The 24,595-nt window shown below is 37.0% G+C and overlaps 1 protein-coding gene across 2 annotated transcripts; it reads right to left on the bottom strand.

The window, feature by feature from the left end:
* Nucleotides 1–14,339: 14,339 nt before the first annotated feature.
* On the bottom strand, nucleotides 14,340–19,277 carry LOC131045790 (calcium sensing receptor, chloroplastic). 2 transcript variants are annotated; one of them, XM_057979435.2, is made up of 7 exons: nucleotides 18,726–19,277; nucleotides 17,812–18,057; nucleotides 16,548–16,752; nucleotides 15,620–15,761; nucleotides 15,297–15,428; nucleotides 15,162–15,223; nucleotides 14,340–14,786 (listed from the first exon to the last, which is right to left on the bottom strand). In XM_057979435.2, exons 1-7 carry the CDS (start codon nucleotides 19,023–19,025, stop codon nucleotides 14,716–14,718), a joined length of 1,158 nt encoding a protein of 385 aa, XP_057835418.2. In that variant the 5' UTR covers nucleotides 19,026–19,277; the 3' UTR covers nucleotides 14,340–14,715. The 2 variants fall into 2 exon arrangements, with proteins under 2 accessions (XP_057835418.2, XP_057835417.2); XM_057979434.2 differs by lacking the exon at nucleotides 15,162–15,223 and having other exon boundaries at nucleotides 18,726–19,273.
* Between the last annotated feature and the right edge of the window lie 5,318 nt (nucleotides 19,278–24,595).

Below are 24,595 nucleotides of genomic sequence, written 5' to 3'. Positions count from 1 at the left end.
GTTAGTCTAATCCACGCTCTGATACCATGTTGAATTTTGAATTTTGCAACACAAGCTCTTGCAAGATCAAACAACAAGAAAGAACACCTTCCACAAGAGAGTTGCACAAATGAATGCTATATTACTCAAATGATGAGTTACAATTGTATAATGAGGTGCTTATAAAGAAAGTACTATGCTAAATTTAGGATAGTTAAAGTGCAAGCATGAGGTGCTAAATAAAGCTCAACTCTAACTAAACTAGATGCATAAAAGCTAAATTAGGTGCACAACTAGCACAACTAAAATAAGAACTCCTAAGTGAACTTAAGCAAAAAAGAAAAAAATCATAACTAGTTGTGAAAAAACAACTAATAGCTAAATATGCTATAACAGTTACAAAGGCTTAAATTACTACAATAATCCAACATGGCAAATGGAGTCTTTAATTAAAATAATTTTTAGATTACAAGGAGGTGCATGTGAATGATAAATGAGTTTACATATGTGAACATATATTTCTTTGGTGTTTATTTAGAGAAAATATTAGATTATATGTAACATAACCATATAAGTAAAAGATATTAGGATGAATGTTTATAGTCAATTGTCTTTTCTCTTTTATTCTTGCATAAATGGTATTTAAGAAATTTAGAGGTTCAAATTTTCAAATGTATGTATTGGTGCAAGAAAGTTTATAAATATTAATGCATAGGACTTTAAAGTTTTGTGTGGGGCTTAATAAGAATAAAAACATTGATATGATTATATGTGTAAAAATATGTGAATCCGTTATAAAACACACATCAATGAGACATTATTGGGGAAACTAATTAATAAACAAAGCATTTGAAGCATTACTCCCCAATGGCATCCCATTGTCCTCTATCTCAAAGGACCTTGTGGGTCTATTGATTTGCCTCTTAGCAGCATAGACCTCCAAAATGACAACCTGAAGAATGAGTGGCTACATGATCTACATGAAATGCATGGTTGCTAGGCTATGATTCAATGAACAAGATGCTAAATTTATGCTAAATGCCAATATGCTAATGAATGTCAGTATGCTAGAATGAGTATGCTAAATTACATAATCAATGATGCAAGATTAAAAGCTAAGAGGGAGCTCATGAATGAAAATTGAGTTTTTATAGATTTTCCAAGGCAAGAGCTTAGGTGGCAAGATTCAACGGTCAATATTTATCCTGGAGAGATGGACAGTGAGAGGAGGTTGGGAGACATGACACTTGTCATCCTTGGAAGGACAAGTGGAAAAGAATATCTAGCAAATGCCAACAAGAGGGCAAGTGATAAGAAGGGGAAGGACATGTGGCAAGGATGCCATGTGTCTTCAAGCGAGAAGGAACACTCCATAGAAGATTAGGATAAGGAATTTGGAGGGGATAGGGTTAGTTAAACCCAAGCTTAGATGGCAGGTTAGTGTTGATGGGCCTTTTATACTCACCTGCATGCAGGTTTCGTAGATGTGGAACCTCTCCTGAAAAGAGCAAGGATTACGAAGTCCATGCTCCCCAAGGCCCTGTTAGTTGGGTCATAACAATGCTTAGGTGACCTAGGGTCTATGTGACTTGTTAATCAAGGCGGTATTGTTGGTTGCAGAAGTTTCTTACATAGATTAATTAGAAATAAAACTCAAAAGATATAAGGGTAACAGGAAGAAAGATAACCACACAAACTTGTTGAATCGGAGAAAATGAATATCAACAAGATATTATCAAAAATTTGAATAGCATCACACGGAACATCTGTCTACCTACTAGATCTATGGTCTCATATGCATGCAGAGCTAATTAAGCAATCTCGAGTATAGAGCAATGAAATTCACAACATTTAGAACATTCATGTCATCCAAATTGAGAGAAGATATCATGGTAGAAGAAATACTAACTCAACTTGACATTGTTCATGGAACATGCGGTCCAAAACAACAACTTGTATTGATTATTTATGAAATAATAAATCTAATAATGATTACTGGTATTCAGAAAGTTCAACAAAATCTAAAACTAGATGCTGAAAATGAAAAGAAATCCTAAACTAGGGCCTCAAATCATCAATTTTTGGACCCTTCAAATGGCCTAATTCATCATATTTATAGTGCTATCCCTCTTTCTTTCTAGGAGCAAAATATGCCTATGACCTAGTTGCACAATGGTGGGAGTCGTCATCGAAATGCAAGTCGTTGCCTTTAGAACTCCACTTTACTACTACTGAACTAGTGTCATCAAAAGTTGTCTTCCAAGCGTCGTTTCTTCGTAACTCCCATGTGTGCGGTACCCTTTTATTGTCAGCGCTGGTGTATGACAGGTGTAATAGAAGACTATGAGTGAACTGTAGTGACCTCCTCAGGGCGACACTTCTTTGTATATGCATCTGCACATCAACTACATGTTTGTTTCTTGCTTTTCCTGTAACTACAATAGTTGCTTATGTAGATATCAATAGAAGTGAATGTTGGGTCAGGTATGTACTCAATGTGGAACTTTTCTACCCTCAGTGCTTCTTTCACTTCCTCCACTTTGTCAACCAGATTATCAACTAATTGGGTTGCTTGGTGGGATTGGAGGATCATGTGCATATACCTGTCCATAACTGTTGTGTCAAACTCAATGGTTGAGGAGAAGTATTCGGCAACATATGCTTCCCATTGCTTAATCACTTCCTCATACTTGAGTGCTTTGGCTTGTAGTAAACCTATGCCAGATTTGCCCAGTAGCTCAACTAAATACTACTCATAACGCTCCAGAAGGTCCAGAAAAGGGGGATGCTCCTTTAGTACTTTTGCCCGAAATTGATCTATTGTGTCCACTTTCATTTCCAAGATATCAATGCATCTTTGTAGGTTACTAAGGTCTTCTCCTCCCAATATGTCTTCTCCTTTTATCACATCTTCACCCAATTCTTTGATCTTTTTCAATAACTCGGTTGCCTTTGTGAACCCATCTGATTGGCTCTTCCACTATTGGGTAAGGAGGATGAGACCATACTCAAGGAGGTGGGCATTCTCATATATCTCCACGGTGTCTAGAAGAAACATCATCACTTTTTTGAATTGATCAGTGGTCCAAGTCTTGAGGGATGACACAACCCTTCTCATTTCATATATTGCCTTCAATTCCTACTACAAGAGCGATGAGGTGGAAGGTAGGGCATCTCTGGATCTTGAATCTAACACTTGGACATCTCGATGAGGAGCTTCCTATATTACTGCAATTGTGATTTGACCTCACTCTTAGATTTATGCTCCTTCTCTATCCTTGTTTTGATCGAAGCGGTAGCTGCATCCAAGGAGGCTATCTCTCCCCACTTAGTTTGTTTACCTAGATTGATCTGTGAGACATGGTACTTTGGGGGTGCCTAGGTACCTTCTTGTTCTTCCGCCGGAGTCGCAACGCTTCCTATGACATCACCAGAATCACACCTTAACAAATGATGGAGAGTTTTGGCCCTTTTTACCTGCCTTGGGGATTCGGTCACCCCATCTTCTAGGGTGATGCTAGGGAGGACAAGTTTCTTCTTCTTCTGAAAGATGAAAGTTAACCATTGTGGCATGCTTTCATCTTGATTTCCACTTTGAGCTATCACCTCACCCGTAAGCATGTGTGATTTTACATGTTGTTCTTGCCCATCATCTTCCCGTTGCTTCCTCACGAAGTTTTTCATGAACCTATTGAGATGTGGGATCCTCTTGTGGGTGAGATTCGCTTAGAGTACTTGTTCAATCTTTTGTTGTTGAGCAAACTCTTCTAATTTTTCACCAACTTCATGTTTGAAGGCTTCCTTCTTGGCTTCTGCTTGTTGCATCTGCTTATCTCCCTCCAATTGCTTGAGAAACATCTCCTAATCTTGAGGGGTCAATACAAAGCATTCATCTTGTTCATCTACATCCATGGTGTCATACTGCTCACCTTCTACCTGTATTTGATCAATATTTTCCTCATGGTCTTTAGGTGGATCTATCTGTTGTAGTGTTGCTTCTTCCTGGACTTGTTTAAGGTCAACCATCTCTATATTGGTTCACCTTTCTTTCTACGAGCTATCACTGCAATGGGTTCATCATCCTCGTCTGAATCAGTCTCAATGTCATGAATGATAACTTGCTCTTGATGTGCAACCTTGGTTGGTGCAGGTGTTCGAGTAGGAGGAGGAGCCTATTGCTCAATTTCCTTTGGTTGTGATGTTCCCTCTCTTGACACAATCCCAATGGTGAGCACAATAAGAGTGACTGAGGCTTGTGGTAGTGCCTACAATCCAGTAGTTATTACATGTTCTGCTACCATTTTTAGGAGTTGGGATTCCTGCATTTTGGCATCAAGTTGTTGCATTAGTTCCTTCTTGCTAACGTTTTGAGCAGCGGCTTCAGGGTCTACGGGAGTATTCTTCCTTGATTCAGATCTGGTTCTTCTAACATACTCCTTGGTGGTTTTCTATTTGTAGCGTCCTAAAATTGCGACACTTGCAATTTCGACTGCATTTCGGTCTTCACGATGGCGACGCAACACGCAACCTGAATGGAGACCCCAAAACTTGCTCACGACACCAAAAACTGCATTTTTCAAGCACCTTGGCCTGAACCTCCTTGCACCCCACTGTCCCGGAGGTGGGACCAGAGCGCCCAGCGCCCTGGTCCCTGGGTCCTATTTTGGGCCCGGTCTCCTAAGTGATATCGGGTCTTTTTTATTGCAATTTGGAAATATACTTCCCTGGTCGGCCTAAGGTCGGGAAAATCAGTCTATCAGCCCTAATTGACAAGTATATAAACTACATTTTTCTCTCTCATTTGGGGGATAACACATACATGACGGAAAAAGCGTGGAAACTATACTCAAGCATTCAAGCAATTGATCATTTCAAGTCTCCATTCAAGGCTAAGTGTTGCATTCAAGACAAGGATTCAACCATTGAAGAGGAGATCACTTACTACATGCTACATACAACATACTACAACATACAACATACAACATCTAAACCTTCGCACATAAGGATACCAACATCCTTAGAACAAGGTATTAGTACTTGTTTACATTACAGTCATTTACATTTACAGCTCTTGCTCATTTCTTGGTTAATTCCAAAACCAGGGTTTGACCTAAAGGCAAACCCCTAATCCCTAACCCCCCAATCGTCTTCGCTTTTCTGTGTGTAGGTTGCAGGTACGCGGCTGAAATTGAAGATCTGGAATCCTTGTGCAGAGACGAACCGATCCCCCTTCGTTTGACGGATTTTTCGGAGGACCGTGGCGCCGGGCGCCATCGTCCCGACAACTTTTGCTCAAATTTGCAGGACAGCGCCGTATCAACATTTTACTGCTAATTCCAGGTCCGCAGCTTCATCCTATAACCTAAACTCAGTTTATAAGCGAATCTTTGTCACTTTCTATGCATGCTTAGCTTAATTCTTCTATGCACATTCTTTACAAAAGAGGGTAGCCTTGCTTTCCTAACCCTTGAAATTCATTTAGCATCCAATCTTACATTGTGTGGGATTGAATCTTATGAGTTTCAACCCCTCTTTTGAATGTAAAGTCTTCCCCTTAAGTGAAAACCCATCGAATCCTAGCGAACCTCCCTTCTCTCTCCTCGGAGTCGGAAGAGGGGAGAACAACTAGGGTTCGACCGCGATTTTCCGCTTTACACTATTGAGGATTACTGGAAGCCTTTCCCTTCTTCTTATCCTTAGCAACACTGGGACGAATCCTCAAATGAAGCCATTTCATTGTCCTTTCTACCACCTTCTCAATTACTATGTCAATGCCAACCTTTTCTTACTCGAACCACCTAATTGGGGAGAGTGGTTTCTTATAAACTCCAGTTTATTTGTAGATTGGATCAAGTATTTCTCCATCATCCCTGAGGTCATTGGGGAGATTTGTCTCAACCTTGAAGTTTCTAATTTGAGGAACTGTTTAGTTTGTGGCATCCTCTTTCTCTTGCCTCGAAACTGTATTGCATGTTTGCCCAAAAGTCTTCTAAGGCCAGTATGTTCCCCAAGAATGATACTGGCATCATTTGCTTCAAATTGTCGAATGGATCATATATTTCCCTAGCATAATCAAATTCTTTTAAACTGAGATCCTGCAATTCATGTATGGCTGACTTGGCAACTTGTATATTTTGGCAAGTGTAATGTCCTATGACAATTGGGAATGTGACTCTCGTTTTGTGCTTGCGAGTCAAAAGAGATTGGAGTCCTACAATTTGCCTGGAATATTCAAGAATGACGACTCCAACACTGCAATACCTGGGAAGGAGGAAGGGTTTCCTTGTGAATCTGCTTACTCAGATGTAGGTAGAGTATTGGTTTTGTAAGAACAAGGTATCCCACTCCTAAACCACTTTCATTGCCTTTGGAGAGAGACAGTACCCCACATCACTTGTTAGTTTACAAACTACTGCAAAAATGAAAGCATCATTTATCCTTTTGAAATGGAATTTGGCATGTTGGATTGGAAGTTGAGTGTAGTATTCCCAAACTCTCTTCTGGCCCGGCTCTTCTCCCAACCTGCCTGTTGTGTTTAACCCAGGATATTTCCCACTTCTTGCCACCACCCATATGACATAAGAAGTCACGAAGAACTTTTTGTTTTGAGAACTATACACAATTGATCATGAATGTTATCAGAAACTATCTAAGCCCAGTCAAAGTACTCCTTTCCTATTAATATAGTATGAATGTATTGGTACATCCATAGATGATAATGCCTGCAGTCAGGTTGCTCGTCCAATAATTGTAATTATGTCCATAGGGGCAACCTTGAAATCTGCCCTGAGAATGTTATCAGAGGCTTTCAATCCTGATACCCTAGGCTCTTCAAGCCACGCTTCGTTGATGTGTCTTCTATGAGCAGTGGCATTCTGATTTAAAATTTGTACAACCTCGTTCTCGGTGGTTTGAAGGACCTCTTCAAACTGAGGAATTTTGAAAGTCATGCCAATCATATCTAGTGATAGGTCTATTATCACATTCCCATCAACATCCTTGCATTGTCTAGTGTCCTTATCATAATGGTGAGCTATAACAAGGATTAGCTCAGGTGATTGCAATGCGTGAGGAAAAATGGTTGCCTTGACTAGTCCTAAACTTTTTATCCTTTTGTACGGTGCCTCTAGGTTTGGCGGAGCTACCTCTTTTGTAATCTCTTCTATCTTAATATGGTATATTTCAGTATCAGTGACCCATTGGACTTCATTATCAAACTTTGAGACCAAGGTTTGTCCCTGATATTGGTACTTCATGGTCGGGGGATTCTTCTCAAGCTTGATCTCGTTCCTTGCCTTCTTGCAAGGAGTAGTTGATGCTTCCATAAGGCTTTCTTAACCTGCATGAAAGAATACATGTAATTAGCACCTTAAAAGACGGATTTAACCCAAATACCTCAAAATTTTGGGGTTCTGAAGGCATTAAAGACTATTCATACAAAATTCCAGGATTCCAGGGTTCTAGAGTCTCGAAGCTAAAAGGCTCGAGAAGCACCACTCCGAGATTCCAAGGTTCTGGAGTCTCAGAACTCGAAAGCTCACAAAAGGAATTCATTTCGAGGTTCTGGGGTTCCGGAGTCCCAGAATGAATTAAGCATTGAAAGAGAAGGCTTTGGGATTCCAGGGTTTTGGAATCCCAGAGCAAGAGCAACATGAGGAATCACACCTCCCGAAGGCAAGATAAGGCAAAAAAGAAAGAGGCTCCCGGATTTTGGGGTTCTGGAGTCCCGAAGCGTTTAATGAGGCATCGAGACCAACTTTAGGACTCTGGGGTTCCGGAATCCTGAAAGTAGGGAGAGACACTCAAATGAACTTCAGGATTCCGGAAAACTAGGGTCCCGCAGTTCAAAAGGGGGGCCAAAGGAAGGAGTTTGGAACTTCGAAAGCCCAAAGTTCCAAAACTGAAAGGAACCCTAATGTCGAGAGATTTGACTTATTGAAAAACCTAAGCCTAGAAACCCAATAAACACGCACACGAAAAACGAAAAGACAGAGAAAAATAAGCAACAGGAAGAGAAAGAGAAAACTAACCTAAAAGAGGAAAGATAGGGGGACGAAAGCGCACTGAAGGAAGCCTAGGTCGTTGGGAGTAGAGAGGGTTTCAAGAAAGCGATGTGCGCAAATGAGCCAAAATCAGCACTAGAGGGCAATTTATAGCTTCCCCGGGCATGGGAAACGAAAACCAGCTTCGAAATTCTGGGGTTCCAAAGTTTTGGGGTCACAAACCAAGTGACTTCGGGGTTTGGGAGTTCCAGAGTGGAACATAGCAGAAAGGAGGGATTTCGAGACTCCGAAACTCCGGAATCTTGAAATCAAAACACAAAGAGAAAGGCCTTGGGACTTCGGAGTTCCAGAGTCCCGAATCAAGACACAACGAAGGAGGGCTTCAGGATTTCGGGGTTCCAAAGTCCCGAAGAACACAAAAAAGAAAACAAGAGAAGCTTCAAGGTTTCGGAATCCCGAAGCAGACAAAGACCAACAAACAACACGCTTCAGGATCCCAGAGGGCGAGAGGAAGACAAAGAACTTCGGAACTTCGAGAACCCGAAATCCCGGAGAAGCAGAACAAAGAAAGGAAAGAAGAAGAAACAAAGGAAAACATAGGAAAAGAAAGGGGGACCCACATTTCAGGGGCTGAAATGAAGGGGAAGACTATGCAGAGCATGATAGTTAGGTTAGAAGGGGGTTAGGTTAGGTGGTTCGAAGTAGGAAGCATGTGACTTAATTAGAATTTAAAAATTCAAATTAATTGGGAGGGATAATTAAATAGAACAAATTAATTAAACTTGCCCATTTAATTAGAAGAGTGGAGAAAATGAATTAAGATGGGAAGAGTGGAGAAAATGAATTAAGATGGGAAGAATTAGGGAAAATGAACCTTATAAATAAATTATTCTATTTATTTATAAATAGACGAATTAAGAATTATTAATTAAATAACTCGTATTCAATTAATTCTCTCTAGGCAAATTTTTAGTCTATACAGATTAATCTAACAAATGCCGAGATTTATAATTTTTCTTTTGACTCTAAAGTAAAAACACATACCATTAGCTATTGAATGTTGAATTGGTATTAGTAGGGCCGACTTCAAATTATTTACATTACCCTTGAAGGATATGTATTATCTTATTAATTAAGAGCTTGTGTAGTATTAAAATAAAGGCACACGCTTTGATGATCATACAAGTTGGGTTAAAATGAACAAAGGATTTATAGGGCTTTAGGGAGAAAATGAAGACGTTCAAAGTAGAAGGTATTGTCATTTGTCAAAAAGGTGACATGTTAGTTGGTAGGGTCCATAGTAGTTTTATTTTTATCTAAATGATTAAATTGTTAATTATATGTCTCATGTAAATAATTAAAAGGATATTTATGTTGAACAAATGTTGTCATTGATGTCAAAGAAGTGTCAAATGCACTTGTTAGTTATGTCATTGATGCAATGGCATCCAGGAGATTGAAGAATGCATAATTATTGTCATGTCATATCAGTTAATTTTGAATTTAAAAGTACAATACCTAGCTATGAAGGTAGAATCAATTGAGTAATATCTATCGTATCATATTGCATCTATTTCAGTCAATGGAAGTGTGATCTGCAAGTGTATGAGATAAGTAACCTAGGCAGTGAGCTTGCTTAAGTAACTTTTTTTATGTTCGACATTTCTTCATAGTTGTGAGTTATGTCTTGCAGTTTGAAAGGAGAGTATGTATACACATCTTATCCTATTCCAGAGTTTCTAGAGTTGATGTTTGGCAGACATAATGTTTGAAGTGATAGAAGGGTCATTATGCCAATTAAGTTGATGGGTTGTTGTTCTTGTTCGATAATCCTGAAGTTTGTAGCGTGTTCTCATTGGAGGTAACATGTGCTCACTAAAGGTAGCATGTGCATGATCGTTGAGGCCAAATAAAGCTACGTTGGGAACCACATAACATATTCTTCTTTTGGAGAAGCTTGTGGGCTATTGGATCTAGCCTATTACACGTTTGGTTAAGGAATTTGTAGTGGCCGACTTGTGAATATTATTTTTATGTTTTAGGCTGACATGTGAATGTAATTGCAATTGCAATACATATAAATAGTGATCTAGGATCTATCTTGGAATGTTGGAAAGCTATGTAATTAGGGCCTCAATGTAATTATTTGATATGTGTTTGATATGTGAAGTTGAGGGTGATGTGATGTGAGATGCATTCCAATCATCATGCAATTTCATTAGAAGATCATATGCAGTGTGGGAGAGTGTTTGAAGGTTGATCAAATCAAGCGCAAGATGAGTTATCAATCTTGAAGGTTTGCATATCATATCTTTGTATTCTAGTGAGACTGGTGTCTTACCTATTGAGTTGGTGCTCAGATCTTGGTGTAGTGGATTCGTGTCTCCTGTGGGTTGGTGCCTATAAATACATTTGGGAATTGGTGCCTTTGGTAGGTTGGTGTCTACTTCATATTCTAAGTGATCTATTTTCTTTTGTGAGGCTAGATTTGGGCAATAGATCCAAGCAATTATTCTCATCGTGGTTTTTATCATCTTGGGTTTCCACGTACATTTGGTGTTCTTTGTCTGGATGTGTGTTTTTATGTGTTGTTTAATAGCTACATCATTAAGAAAATTTACAAGAGCTACTTTGATGTTTAAGGTTCATGATTGTATAAGTTATTAATGAAAATTAATGTTTAATTGAGTAAATTTTGGGATGTATTGATTCACCCCCTCCCTCTTAGTATATCGTGTTCCCTTCAATTTAAAGGTTGATATATATAATTTAATTTCTTATAGATTTCAATATCTTCATGATTAAAACTAAGTAAAGATATATTTAAGAATTAACTAAAGATGTACAGGCAGTTGCTACAAGTATAGTCAATGTGTCTTTGTCACTTTATTATTATTTAATATAAGCATATGTGTTTAATTATTATTTTGATACACATTTTTATTTAGAAATGAAGATTGTGTATTTCTATATCTAAATGATAATTATTGATACATCTAATTTGATAGTCATTGTGGTTTTAATTATTTTCTTTTGAGCATAAATTGAAAAGCTTTGACATTTGTTATTGAATGCTAAGTTGGCATTATCGGGGCTCACTTTAAATGATTTGCACTACCTTTCAAGGTCATGCATTGTTTTATTAAGAGCATTATCTTTTGTGAGAGAGAATTATGGATTTTTTATATCAATGAATTCCTTAATGGCCTTCATTATCTTGTTTGAGGGAGAATTGAACAAAATGTCCTTATAGAAATTTTGTTGAATGGATGCATGAAAAAACACCTCTCTTGAAGCACATGCAAGAAGAAGAGTGGCATCATGATCTCTAAGAACAAGATTTATGGAGAAAAAAGAGATTTATTAATATTGAAGAAAGAAGGTATAGGGAAATATTATAATAGTTGGCAATGAGTTACTTCTTCTTAGTTGAATCAAATAAAAATATATATACTACTTAAAAATGAGAAATAATATAACAATAAGATTACAATTGCATAGATAATCTTAAATAATATTTATAAGATACTTTTAGTGAAAAAATGATCTTCATTATCATTATCGTTTTCATTTAATTTAGCAAAGATTTGTAAAGCACAAAGAGATTTGTAGATAGTGAAAAGAGAAAACGTAGAGAAAAATTATAATGGTTGAGCAAACATGTGACAAGTTAACTTTTTATAGTGTCATTTGGAATCGAATTAAACGAAAATGCTACTGATGATAAAACTTATTTATTGCTCAAAGTAATATTTATGATATGTAACTTAAAAATTTACATTTGTTTTAATTTACCTCTCAATTGTAATTTTATATTAATTCAAAATTTAAATTCCTCTCTTAATTAAAATTTATGCTTAATTCATCACCTTAATTAAATACTTTAAAAAAATTAGGCTTAAGTTGTCACATGAATAAAAAAAATTACGAGAATTTTAGTCTTCATTATTTTACGAAAATTTCAAGTCCTAATTAATTAAATTGATTAAATACAAGACTGGCTTTTGATTACTCAATTGTCCACAATCTTTTTTTAAATTTATATTTTAATATAAAATAACCATCCACCATCACTTTGGTTGATTTCAAAAGGATACAAAACTTTCCAAGAGGATTATATTTCTACATATTAGATTTGACAAGTTTTTTATAGAAATTTCAAAAAGCGAATTCTTAAAGTATATCTTTCTTGCTTCCCTAATTGTGTAGGACCTATAATGTGGGTGTGAGACTTCTGATCGAGTACTTGACAAACCTTTCCAATGAGTTGATCTGTAACACAATGGTCCCCCACCACCACCTAGAGCTACTATGTATCATTATTATTATTTTGTTTTTTTATGAAACTATTAAAGTCACTATTATTTTAATGGACAATAAAAGTTAGTTGATCACACTTTTATCATAAACCTTGTAATGCATGCTTTTAATTTTTTCATGTTCAATATAAATATATTTAAAAAAATTCTAATAAAAAAATATAACACGCATCCAATTATAATAATAGTCAATGAAGAATCACAAAATAATGAAATTAGATACAAAAAAACTTTTCATAGACTAGCCCATAGAAAATTTAAAAATGTTATCAATATATAATATAATAATCACAAGGTTGGCCTCTTATTGAGTTTTGTCTATGAAAACAACACTAGTAATAAAAAGAACCATTAAAAATGAGGGATATATGACATCAACATTCCACTTGAGCTTGTTTAAGATGTAATGTAGGTTTGTGAATCTATTGCTTGATGTATTATTTGGGTATGAAATCATTGTGATGTCAAGGGACATTCTTGTAAACATTTTTTAATTTTATTTTACTGATTAACTTTATGTAAGGAGGGACAAAACCTTATTTCTACTATAACAATTCTATCAATCCAAATTTTGATTATGCATCACATTCAACATGACACATAAAAATTTCAACATCAATATGAAAGGATTCGAAAGGATTCCTAAAGGGAATGACATCAGGACCACCAAGTAATTGCTTAAATCCTCTATGGCTAAGTAAATCAAGTTGACTTGGCTTTGAGTATACCTCTACAATTGTCCATAGATAGAATGAGCCAATGTAGGTCGCAAAGTGTATTTGAATACATCAATTAATGACAAAATGATTTTTAATAGGTTTCTCTTCATATGCCTTCAAAAGTTTAGTGTAGCTAGAAGAAAGACAAACAGGTGAAAGAGGACCCAAAACATAGGAGTTCCTTTTAAATAATGCATTTAGTATAAATGAATAGAAAAGGAAGGTGAAGAAGTCTTGGGCAATGTTTTTGGCTATATGCAACATGCTTTTATTAGATAAGTGATTAGACCAAAGCTACGAATTAAAATAAGGTTTCAAAAATACAGGGGACCTTGTACAATAAGAGAATGCTACAACAACATGAGACCAGAATCAACTAAGAAACAACCCTAACAACTAGAAAGGCCCCTGAGACACAACCAACCTTATGACAAGGGTGCAATCAAAACAACAATCATGAAGATTTGAATCCAAACCTCTCCATGAAGATCTAAAGAGGAATCAAAGCTTGACCCATAAGGGCCATCTTGTCTTTTTTCAAAAAAGAACTAACCACAATCAAAGGACACAAAGTCACATCATCTAGTTATCTCATCTTTAAAAGAAGACCCTTGTGAATTTCCAACAAGGGCCACAACTATAACATCCAACTCCTTTCCTTCATTCCTTACGATGAAGTGTTCTTTAACAATGCTTTAAATCTCTTTCCCTCTATTGGAAGGAGTGATACTTTTTGTTTGAATATGGCATTTCTCTTTGATATCTTGGCATGAATGAGAGGCGTCCAACTTTATGGCAATGAAAACAAACCTATGAGGATGAGTCATAAAGAATTTTTTACTCCCAAATGTCAAATTTGGAGTTTTATGAAATTTGATAACATTTTATCAATATCAACACACAAAATCTAGCAAAAATCAAACATTTCATGGATTTCATTTCATGGATTTCATGAATTTGTGAATATAGATAAAAACTGACCAAGAGAATTGGCTAAACCTGGTATGATCTCTTTGTCCCAATATTCTAAAAGATGGTCTGAGAGCCTATTCTAAATAGAGATCCTATTAAAGTTATCCTCGGCAAAATCAAAACCAACAAACCATTTTTTCAAAAGAAAGATAGATTTACCAAAGAACCAAAGACCTACCTGCAAGATATCCATGCAATTCACAAGGATTTGGAAGAAGAGGAAGAAAAATATTGAATTAATATCATATAATATGAAGCATTTGATTTAAGAATATATTCAATTCTAAGATCAGAGATTCAAAATGCAGATTAAATTTGGGGAAAAAGAACCAATAAAAAATTCATGGTGAGTAAAATTGGAAGAAAGAATACAATTATGAGGGATAGGAAAATTAATCCATACATGAACTACTTTCAATGGAAGGCCATAGTATTTTCCTCAGAAATCATCTAATCTAAAGCCAATGCAAAGGACTCTGAGACTGAGTAGATCCTATGATACACATGGATTGCAACATTTTGGAGATCATCTCTTACAATAGATTTAACTTCCAAACAAATTACAAGGTTCTCATTCATCCACCCCACCAGCAAGAAGACGCCGAGTACCAGAGCTTGCTGGAATTACCCTAGATGGGGACAATATTTGGGCAAATGAGGTACCATAGGACTCTGTTCCCAAACAACTTTGCAGCCACCCTCTGCCTCCTGAAAACCCATCAGTCAAAATCCATGTGTTCTTGAATCCAAGTGAAGTAAGAGCCTTTGCCACAATCTTTGCCACATCCCCATACCTGTTGAGAATTTTATATTCTGCTTTCAACAAAACTTGTTTTGCTGGAGGAAACCCATTTATCTATTCCAATGATTGCAGTCCAAATGAAATGAAGGTAAAAAGGAAAGGCTAGAAGTACTCCCAAAATCTTAGAAATAATATTTCTTGACGAAAACAGAAAAGGGGAATAATGGATAGATTATCTAACTTGTTTACCAGTACAAAAACAAATCAGATGGAGCTGTTCTGAAGAAATTTTCAAAAGCATTAGCATTTTTTTTATCACTAAGTTCACCTAAATTTACTAGATTGACAAGAATTCATGTATTTTGTACTCAAATATTGAATCTATAGATTTTGTATTTTTGTATTTCACAAAATCTGAAAAACCCACCGGCTATTTTGTACTTATTTAAGATAGATTCCAGTTTGCAGAGTTTCCTTGATGCAAATTCACTGGAATACACAAATAAAAGACAAATTAAGAGAGGATAATGGGAAGAGGTAATAAAAGGATAAAGAAACTTACGAATCCATTATTACGATCCTTGAGCCCTTATTAAGTCTCTTCAAATATGAAATTTTCAAGGCTGCCACTTCAGCTTCAACTTGCTTGAACTTTCTCAATACACTTCTCAATTTGTTGGGAAACTCCTCGATTCTAATATTGAGCAATAAGGCAAGGAAATCCAAATCATTTTCTGGTTGAAATGAAGTAAAAGTTTCTGAAACTTAAGCTTGTAGACTTATTTTAAGAAGTTACTTTGAATTGAATGCAATTTGCTTTTTAAACACCAGAATTCGGTTTGAAACAGATTCCCTTGAAATAAATTGTTCAGGAATAGATCTTACGGTATAGAGACAAGCTTGTTCTTAGCTGGCCTTGGTAAACTTGGTATTCCAGCCTTGGACTTCTCCTTCTCTGTTCTAACGTCAATCATCACATAATCTTGCTTTGTCAGAAGTTCAAGAGCTTGAGGTGGGGTAAGGTCACCTGAGTAACAAAAACAGAGAAGAGCTAAGCATATTGTTTTCACAGTACAAATATTTTGTAATGAGATAGTCTTTACAGGTAAGTGCCTCCCTAGGGACCTCAGTTTTGGTCTTCTGATGTGAAGTTATAATTAAACTTAAAAGGAAAATAATCCATGGTTAGTGGTGGCTGAGATCATGATGTGACCTATTAAAACCAGCTGACATTAATCATGAATAAACTAACTTGCTATGAGAACAAATGGTTGTAGGAAGAGTGAAACTTGATATCAAGAAAAACAAATGCTTCTTTCTAATCTCTAAACAGTCTGTTATAGAGATGGAGGTTAAGAATCAGAACAAATTTTATTTGAATTGTGTTATTTTTACCTTGATGGTTTTTGGATTTGACTGTGATCATTTTTTTCATCAATGTTTCAGATCATGCTTCATGATCCATCATCAGGATGAATTAGCTAGAAAAGAGAAAAATGGATCCAGATTTTTTATCAACGTTTCAGACCATGCTCCATGATCCATGATCCATCATCAGGTTCATTTTTCTCTTTTCTAGCTAATTCATCCTAATGATGGATCATGGAGCATGAACAGAAACGTTGATGAAAAACTGATCACACAGTCAAATCCAAAAACCATCAAGCTAATTTATTATGGACTGTGGAAATTTTATGCATTTATGTGTTATTTTTGTTACTCAGTGCACTGCGGTCCTAGAAAGTGTATGTTCAGCAACCAATTCACTAGCCATGATGTAAATAAACATCCATCTAGTTTCTTCTAAGCATACCTTTATACCCCCTGAAAGAAAAGGAAATGCTGGACAAAATGGAGGGAACAATCAGATAGAGCAAGATAAGTGCCCCAACAGCTTCTGCAAGGACAATAGGACCTGCTGATAAGAGGGACTCTATGGTGGATGAAGCTACGGGCTTTGCCCCTTCAAATGCTTTCGTAGTTTGTTCTGCTGCTCCCCCAGCTATCACAGCTGCAGTCTGTGAAAAAAGGCAGCTATCAGTGTGATAATAAGCTAATATCAGTGAGCCAGTGAAACACATTGACTTTCATAAGATACTGTAACAATGTTCAACAAGTGAGTTGGTTAAGATTGTGCAGTGTGATGGTTAAACCCTAAACTTGCAACTAGAACGAACATTCAAAAGAAGAAAAGAATGCTGTTTCATAGGGTTCATACTTTTTACAGAGCATAATTGTTAATTTGTTTACAATAGATTTTCTGGATTAGAAAAGCTAAAAAAATTTTTAGTTGCCAATATTCTCATTCCAACTTCATAACCCATAATTTTGAGCTGTTAAGGCTTTGGCTCAAGCCTAAAACGCTAACCCATGCTGATTAGGACACCAAGTTCAAAGGTAGGCCGCAGAGAACTCCAGGAGGGATGTATACTGATTTACATAAACCAGGCAATCATGGTAAAATTAAGAGATCTAATAAGTAAAATAATCCATGTTTAGTGGTAGCTGAGATCATGATGTACCTATTAAAACCAACTGGCAATAATCATGAATAAACTAACTTGCAGTAGGAACAAATGGTTGTAGGAAGAGTAAAACTTGCAATCAAGAAAAAGCTAAAATAAATGCTGGTTTGTAGTCTCTAAACTGTATGTTACAGATGAAATGGAGGTAAAGAAATAGAGCAGATATTTGAATTGTGTTGTTTTTGTTTAAGACCCACGGGTTACACCTATTTGCAGAAGAGATCAACTCAGATCTGCAAAGACCAAATTCCAGCAGGCTCGCCTTTGCATACTCAACAAGATGGATTTCTCTCCCACATCTGGGTTATGGACTTTTCCTGTACTAGATTTGCCTCAGAAAATTGTCATTTTCTATATGATATAATTTGCTCTACTAAACTCTATATTTGTCAATTTGGGAAGGAAAGATTGTAGTTATACCAGTTATTTCCAATGGGTTTGTACTTTGTACTGGTACTAAGCCAGATTTAATTAGCAAGAAGGAAAATGGACCATTTAAAATGAAGCCAATGTACCATGTCAGATGACTAAGATGGAAAAAGAAACACTGACCTTAGCAGCTTCTACTACTGGTTTTGTATCTACCCCAGCATCTTGAAGTGCTTTTTGGGCTTTCTGACTGACATCCGATGCAACTGGGGTAGCTACCTGCACTGCTGAATCAGTAGCCTTTTGTAGATATGGCATGCTTGCATCCATTGCAGGCTTGATGATCTTGAGAACCTGATCAAGGAAGTCTTTGGAGACCCCATATGCAGTTGATGCTGCCCCTGAAATTTGCTGGTATGTCTCCTCCACCTGACAAATGCATAATTTTATACTTCAAAGTTTCAAACTAGTAAAAAACTCATTGTAGCCATATGCTACTAGAAATTGAAAACATGTTTGAACCAGGAACCATCATCACAAGAAAAAGACAAATCATTCAACTTTGAATAAAAGCTAAAAAGGTATATGAATATCATACTCAGGCTCATTATACCACAAACAATGTTCAAAGGATGACCATCTTAATTGCCACATACTTCTAGTTTCATCAAATGAGATCCTTCAGCAATAATACAAAATATGAAAAAACATACAACATATAATTTTTGGAACATCTCAACAGGAAACTGACTGAACGTAAGTCCATCTAAGGACAGAATACAGGTCCCGACTCCTCAATACGGGTACTCAGTGATCTTTTGTTAGAGTAGTTATGTATCAGACCAAGGTATCTAGGGCAAAAGGAAGTGCTAATCATTTTTGTTGAAAAAAGTGTCAATATACCATCTAAAATGTCATTGAAGACATTTTATAACTACACGAAATATTCTATAGGGTATCTGTAATCATTCATATAAAATATGATACATAAGGGGTGTATTTGCAATTCAATTCAATATCAAATCAATTCAAAGTAAGCTATACAAATGAAATGTTGCAGAAAGAACTAATATCTATAATGGGCTTGTTTTTCATACCTGGGTCAATGTGGTAACAATCTCCTCCTTTGTCACAGCCTCTGCATCCCCTGCAGAGCTGAGAATGGAGAATACTGTGGGTAGATAGTACAGTATTTTTGGTGGTACACTGTCGTCCAATTTTTCTTTAGCAGTGGCATTTAATCTCAGACTAGGATGCCTGCATGATGGTTTTCCTTGGAATCTATAAAAGGCGGCAGTTTGAATTGATGAATTAGAAATAAAAGATCTGTCCAATAGGGCAGCAGTTTTTGCCCCTGTTAAGCCCGAAATCCCAACTGCTCTGCTGCTAGCAGCCATTGATTGATGCTCAGACGGATTGGTGACTTGTTACTTACAAACCCGCCTGGTGCATTGAGGATTTGGGCACCATCCCCACGACGTAGAAGCTGGAATTTACATGTAATCTTGTGATTAGATGCTCTCCAGTCACCTTCATCCTTGACAGAGGACAAGAAGGAAATGTGTGGCAACGAGCGGGAGAATCTCAATGATGTTATCCGTTGGTGAGACTGTCCTGTGAATGGGTTTTTTTTTTGGTCCGTTCATACTCCTAGGACCAATCTGATAGGATATCGGAAGCACTATTTATCTGTTGGGTTTTGGTTGTGCTTTAGACACTGTTGTTTTTCATTATATTTACAGAATTTTACTTCTAATCTACCTTGTAAACACCCCAACATCAGCAGGGGATTGATCTCATCTACCTGCTGCTTGAGCCTGTGTTAGGACTCCTCGCTTCATTTGATGAAGCGATCTGGAAGGGTAGGTAGCTCTTCTACCTAATTGGCTAAATAAATTGTAATTTTTTAAAAAATTGGGGTTAATTTTTTATTATACATCCTTTTTATTAATATTTAATTTTTTTTGGGGTTGTGTTTTAGGGCTAAGGTCATAAGGTTCTCAAGATAGAGATCCATGTTTGAATCTCTAAAGTGACATCTAGTGTTGAAATTTCAAGTGGTGGCACTTGGGCTTCTATTGTGGCTTCTAAGTTGATTTGATTAACTAAGTGGAATCTAAGTTGAATCAAGTGACCTTTTAGTTAAAATATTTTGATTGGGGAGGAGGTTCCCCTTGTTGTGATCTTTCCTCGACTTGGGTTAGGCTAAAATCCCAAAGCTTGTCAATATCCTACTGATGAAGTATATAGCTCGTTCCTTGCCTTGGTGATCTTCTTGTGCTAACAATGCCCCCAGTGATATATATGTTGTTGAAATGTATAGAATGAGAGGCTTTCCTGCTATTGGTGGTACTAGAACTGGTGGGTTCATCAGGTATTGCTTGATTTGATAAAATGATTCTGCACATTTGGTTTCCCATTTGAATGGTACATTCTTATGTAGCAGATGATTGAATGGTAGACTTTTATCTGCTAGTTGAGCGATAAATCACTTGATTGATTAGAGTCCTCCTTGTAGAGATCTGAGCTGACTGATATTCTTTGGTGGTGGCATCTCCATAATGTCTTGTACATTTGTTGAATCCACTTCAATACCCTTAGTTGAAACCATGTAGCTTAGTAATTTGCCTGATGTAACCCTGAAGACACACTTCTTAGGGTTGAGCTTGACTTGGAATTTCTCCAATCGATAAAAAATCTTTTCTAAATGCTTAGGTGTTCTACTCTGGTGAAGGATTTAGCTAGTAAATCATCCACATAGTCTTCCATGAAGGTGTGCATCATGTCATGAAAGATTGTCGTCATTGCTCATTGATAAGTTGCACCTACATTCTTCAAGCCAAAGGGAATAACATTCCAACAGTACGCTCCCCAAGGACAGGTAAATGTTGTTCTATCCTAATCTTCTGGGGCTATCTTGATTTGATTATAGCCTGAAAAACCATCCATTAGGGATAGCATTGCCTGTCCTGCTATGAGGTCTACAATTATGTCGATACTGGGCAAAGGAAAGTCATCCTTTGGATAGGCTTTGTTGACATCTCTAAAATCAGTGCATATTCTGATACTACCATCTGGTTTTGATACTGGCACGACGTTGGAAATCCATTCAGCATAGTCGATAGGTCGAATGAATTCGACATCTAGTAGTTTCTTTAGTTCAGCTTTGACCATGAGTGCCACATGTGGATTCATCTTTCGCAGTTTTTGGTTAACTGGCTTAGCTCCTGGAGTAATGGACAAGTGATGCATGATTAATTGTGGATCAACCCCAGGCATATCAACATATGACCAAGCAAAGTTGATTTGCTTTTCTTTAAATTTTTTTATAAATTCTGATCTTTCTTCCTCTGTTAGAGATTTTGCCAGATGTATGTTTTTGGCTGCTTCTGTAGTACCAATGTTGATGGATTGAGTGGGCTCAATCAATATGGGTGATCGCTCATGGTAATGCTCTGGAAGAGTGTCAAGTCTCCCATCTTTAGGTGCCTTAAAAAGGTTTTCACCCTTAGATGCGTCCTTTATTTTTACTTTTTTGTGATCCATTGCTGCCATTGACTAGTTTTCAACAATAGATCCTTTATTTGGTTCATTTTTGCGACTGAGAGACTTGGCACTCCCTGGATTGTAGACATCGTTACTTTGTTTGCTGGTAGAGTCTGTTTCCAGGTTAACGGTACATAAGTAATAGATAATGGATTCATCATTTGGGAAAATTGGTATATCATGTATTTCAGGTTCATCCTAGTCTATGAGGTCAGGAAAGACAAGTGGTAAGGATTCATTTGGTGGATCAAGTTCTATTGTTGTAAGTGTCAGGATGGAGGTATCTTCGTGATTGGTCTGGGTGTTAAAGAAGTTGAGGATTTCGTTAGGTCTTCAATGGTAGTATCTTCTGTATAGACTTGTTCATAATAACGTTGCTCGTTTTCCTTGGCGTCATAGATATTTTGTGGACCAAATTCAAGTGGTCAATATTCCGTGTCGCATGCTTCTTGAGAAATGGGTGTATGACTGCTATTTTCAGCAACATCTTTAGTAATATTAGAATAGCTGCCCCATTCATATTCATTGGAATCAGTCTTAGAGGTATCATCCCAGATTCTATCAGTGTTGTGAAGTGGTATGTTGTATGGTGAGAATAGATCTTTGATGATTGATACAAGTCTGATAGTTTTCTCCGATTCTGTGTCAAATCCTGCTTCTACCTTTTGTATTTGTTCATATACTGTCCCTCCTTGGGGAGGAATGATGTTATCAGGAGGTGATTCCATTTTGTTGGATATTGGTTCTTGAATATGATCTACTTCTGTAGATGTTGTCTTCTTTTGCATGATGGGCTCCTCTTGATTTTGCTTCCTTTCTTCATGTTCACGTTCCTTATAGATTGTCTCTGCTGACTCAAATAGTGCCTCCTGCTAGGAGTCTTCCTTGTACTTCTTCTTTGCTTTCCACTGAGGTTTTTGATATTTGCGTGGTACCTTCTTCGGTAGTAGAGTGAGTTCAAAACCCAATCCCTTTTTGTCTTTAATTGTGAAGGAGGATCCAATGGTTCTGTGACGCCTTCCTGACATTTTCCAATAGGTCCTTTGCCACCGTATCCCATCTGTTGCATGATGAAGTAACCTTTCCCATATAAGTGGGTTGGTATAGCTACTTCAACAATAGTTGCTTTGTCTTCTTCTTCTTCATCCTTGTATAACCAGCTAAGGATGTCCCTTTCCTCTGATTCATGTGCTAGAGTGTTGAGTTGGATGAATGTACCATCAAACTTGGTGATGGGATGAGTTGCTTGATGTGTTGATGCTATAGGTAATCCATGGGATCTAGGTGATATTGGTAAGTTGGCCAAACACATGGGTTCCAAAGAGTATTCCCCCATGCCTTGCTCTTTGATTTTCAGTTTTTGCTTGAAATCTCTAGACTTTTCCTGTTGAAGATATGGTGTTAAGGAATTTTTCTTTTCTCTATTATGTGTAACCAAGCTATCTTGGGCTGCCCCTATTGCATTACAATGTTGAAATGGATTATGATCAGCTAATATAGAAACCTCCTGGCCATTATAGGGAAATTTGACACATTGGTGATACGTAGAAGGCACTGCTTGCATTTCATGTATCCAGGGTTGACGTAATAAAATATTGTATGTGAGGTCTATGTCTAAGACCTGGCACATAGTATCCTTTTGTATCGGTCCTACCTGAATAGGCAACATCACGGTTCCTTTAGATGATCTTTCTTCATCATCATATGCCTTTATGGTGATCTTCTTGTGTGGATCAATAGACTCTTCAGAAAAGCCAAATGCACGGATAAGTTTTAAGGTACAAATATTAAGTCCAGCTCCTCCATCTATTATTACTCATTTTACTCGGTGTTTATAGACTATGACTTCAATATGGAGAGGAGTATTATGTGGATGGCTTAATGAGATATTATCATGCTCAGAAAAAGTGAGATTATGAGGCCTTGTCATATGAGCGACCATGGCTTGGAATTTGTCAGCATCCAGATCTTGAGGTACATTTGTTTCTAATAACGCTTGTTCCAATATGTCTTTGTGTTTTGGTGAAAATTTTAGCAACTCCATAATAGATATTTGAGCAGGACTTTTGCACAGTTGGCTGACTAGATCATATTGAACTTTGGGTACGGTGTTTGTTGTTGACGTATGTCCCTTCAAGACATATTTTTGAGCTCTGGTTGTTACATTGATAGATTCATGATCATGCTGATCTCGGATTGTGATGACATTTACTTGATTGTCTACAGTTGATATATGATTGATAGTGTTAATGTAGATGTGATTGATACGAGCCCCACGTGTATCGTTTGAGGTTGAAGCTCCATCCTTGTTGTAGTTTGGAAGAGGATTCTTAAAGGCTCCATGGTCACCATTTGTCTTGAGACCATCTACCATTAAATCACCTCTATCAATCATGTCCTGTACAATGTTTTTCAGTCTCATGCAATCATTTGTTTGATGACCTTTGTTGCGATGAAAATCACAAAAGTGCGAGTCATTCCACCAAGGTGGTTTGATTTGTGCTTCATAGTTGCTAATTGTTGGTAAAGAGATAATTTTATTTGCTAGGAGTTCTCTAAATGCTGACTCCAGTGATTGTCCCAATGGTGTGTAGACACGTTTTTGAAAATTGTTGGTGTTACCTCGTGAATTGTTATTAGGCCCTTGATTTGTGTGATTGTTTTGAGCATTGTTGGCATTGTTGGTGTTATGTTGACCTTGATTGGTATTCGGTGCGTAAGTGTTAGTGTCTGGGTTAGCACCTTTGGGATTCTTTGTAGCTTGGGTATTTCTTGATAATGCAAGCATGGGCTGCTTAGATTTTGGATCATGTGATTCATTGCCTCCTTCATTTCCATTGTTTTTGTTTCTAGTCCAGAATCTGGATTTGTCCAAGTTATTGTTGTTTTGGTTATTGTAATTTGATGAACTTGTTCCTTCTTTGAAGAATTTAAGCGTTCCTTTCTTGACACATGCTTCTTCTACTTGAATGCCATTTTCAATCAATTTAGCGAAAGATGGTATGCATTGGAGTTTGAGCCTGTAACTCATCTCACCATTCAAGTTGTCGATGAAAATTTCCATTTTCTCCTTTTCAGGGATATCTCGGGGATATCTTGAAACCATACTCCGCCAACGTTGAAGGAATACCATGAATGTTTCGTTGTTTTTCTATTTGGTGTTACAGACATCTAGCATGGTGATAGCATGTTGAATGTTATAGGAATATTGAGTTATGAATTTGTTGACTAATTCATCAAATGATCGGATAGGAGGTGTGATTTTGGATAACCATTCCATTGTTTGTCCCCCCAAGATTCTTGGGAATAACCTCATCAAATAGGTGTCATCATGAGCAAATTCAAGACTCATTGTGCAGAATTCTCGAACATGATCACAGGGATCACTTTTCCCATCGTACTTGTCAAATTTGGGAATGTC

This window comes from Cryptomeria japonica, chromosome 5, assembly GCF_030272615.1.
Source record: "Cryptomeria japonica chromosome 5, Sugi_1.0, whole genome shotgun sequence".
Lineage (NCBI taxonomy): Eukaryota > Viridiplantae > Streptophyta > Pinopsida > Cupressales > Cupressaceae > Cryptomeria > Cryptomeria japonica.
The sequence above is the reverse complement of the archived record's forward strand: the minus strand, read 5'-3'. Positions and strand labels throughout refer to the sequence as shown.

Coding starts and splice junctions, on each gene's coding strand:
- LOC131045790 (XM_057979434.2), bottom strand. CDS start 19,025: ATGGCTGCTAGCAGCAGAGCAGTTGGGATTTCGGGCTTAACAGGGGCA. Junction 18,058..18,725: donor TTGTTACCACATTGACCCAG/GTATGAAAAACA, acceptor TGCATTTGTCAG/GTGGAGGAGACATACCAGCA. Junction 16,753..17,811: donor CAGTAGTAGAAGCTGCTAAG/GTCAGTGTTTCT, acceptor CTTTTTTCACAG/ACTGCAGCTGTGATAGCTGG.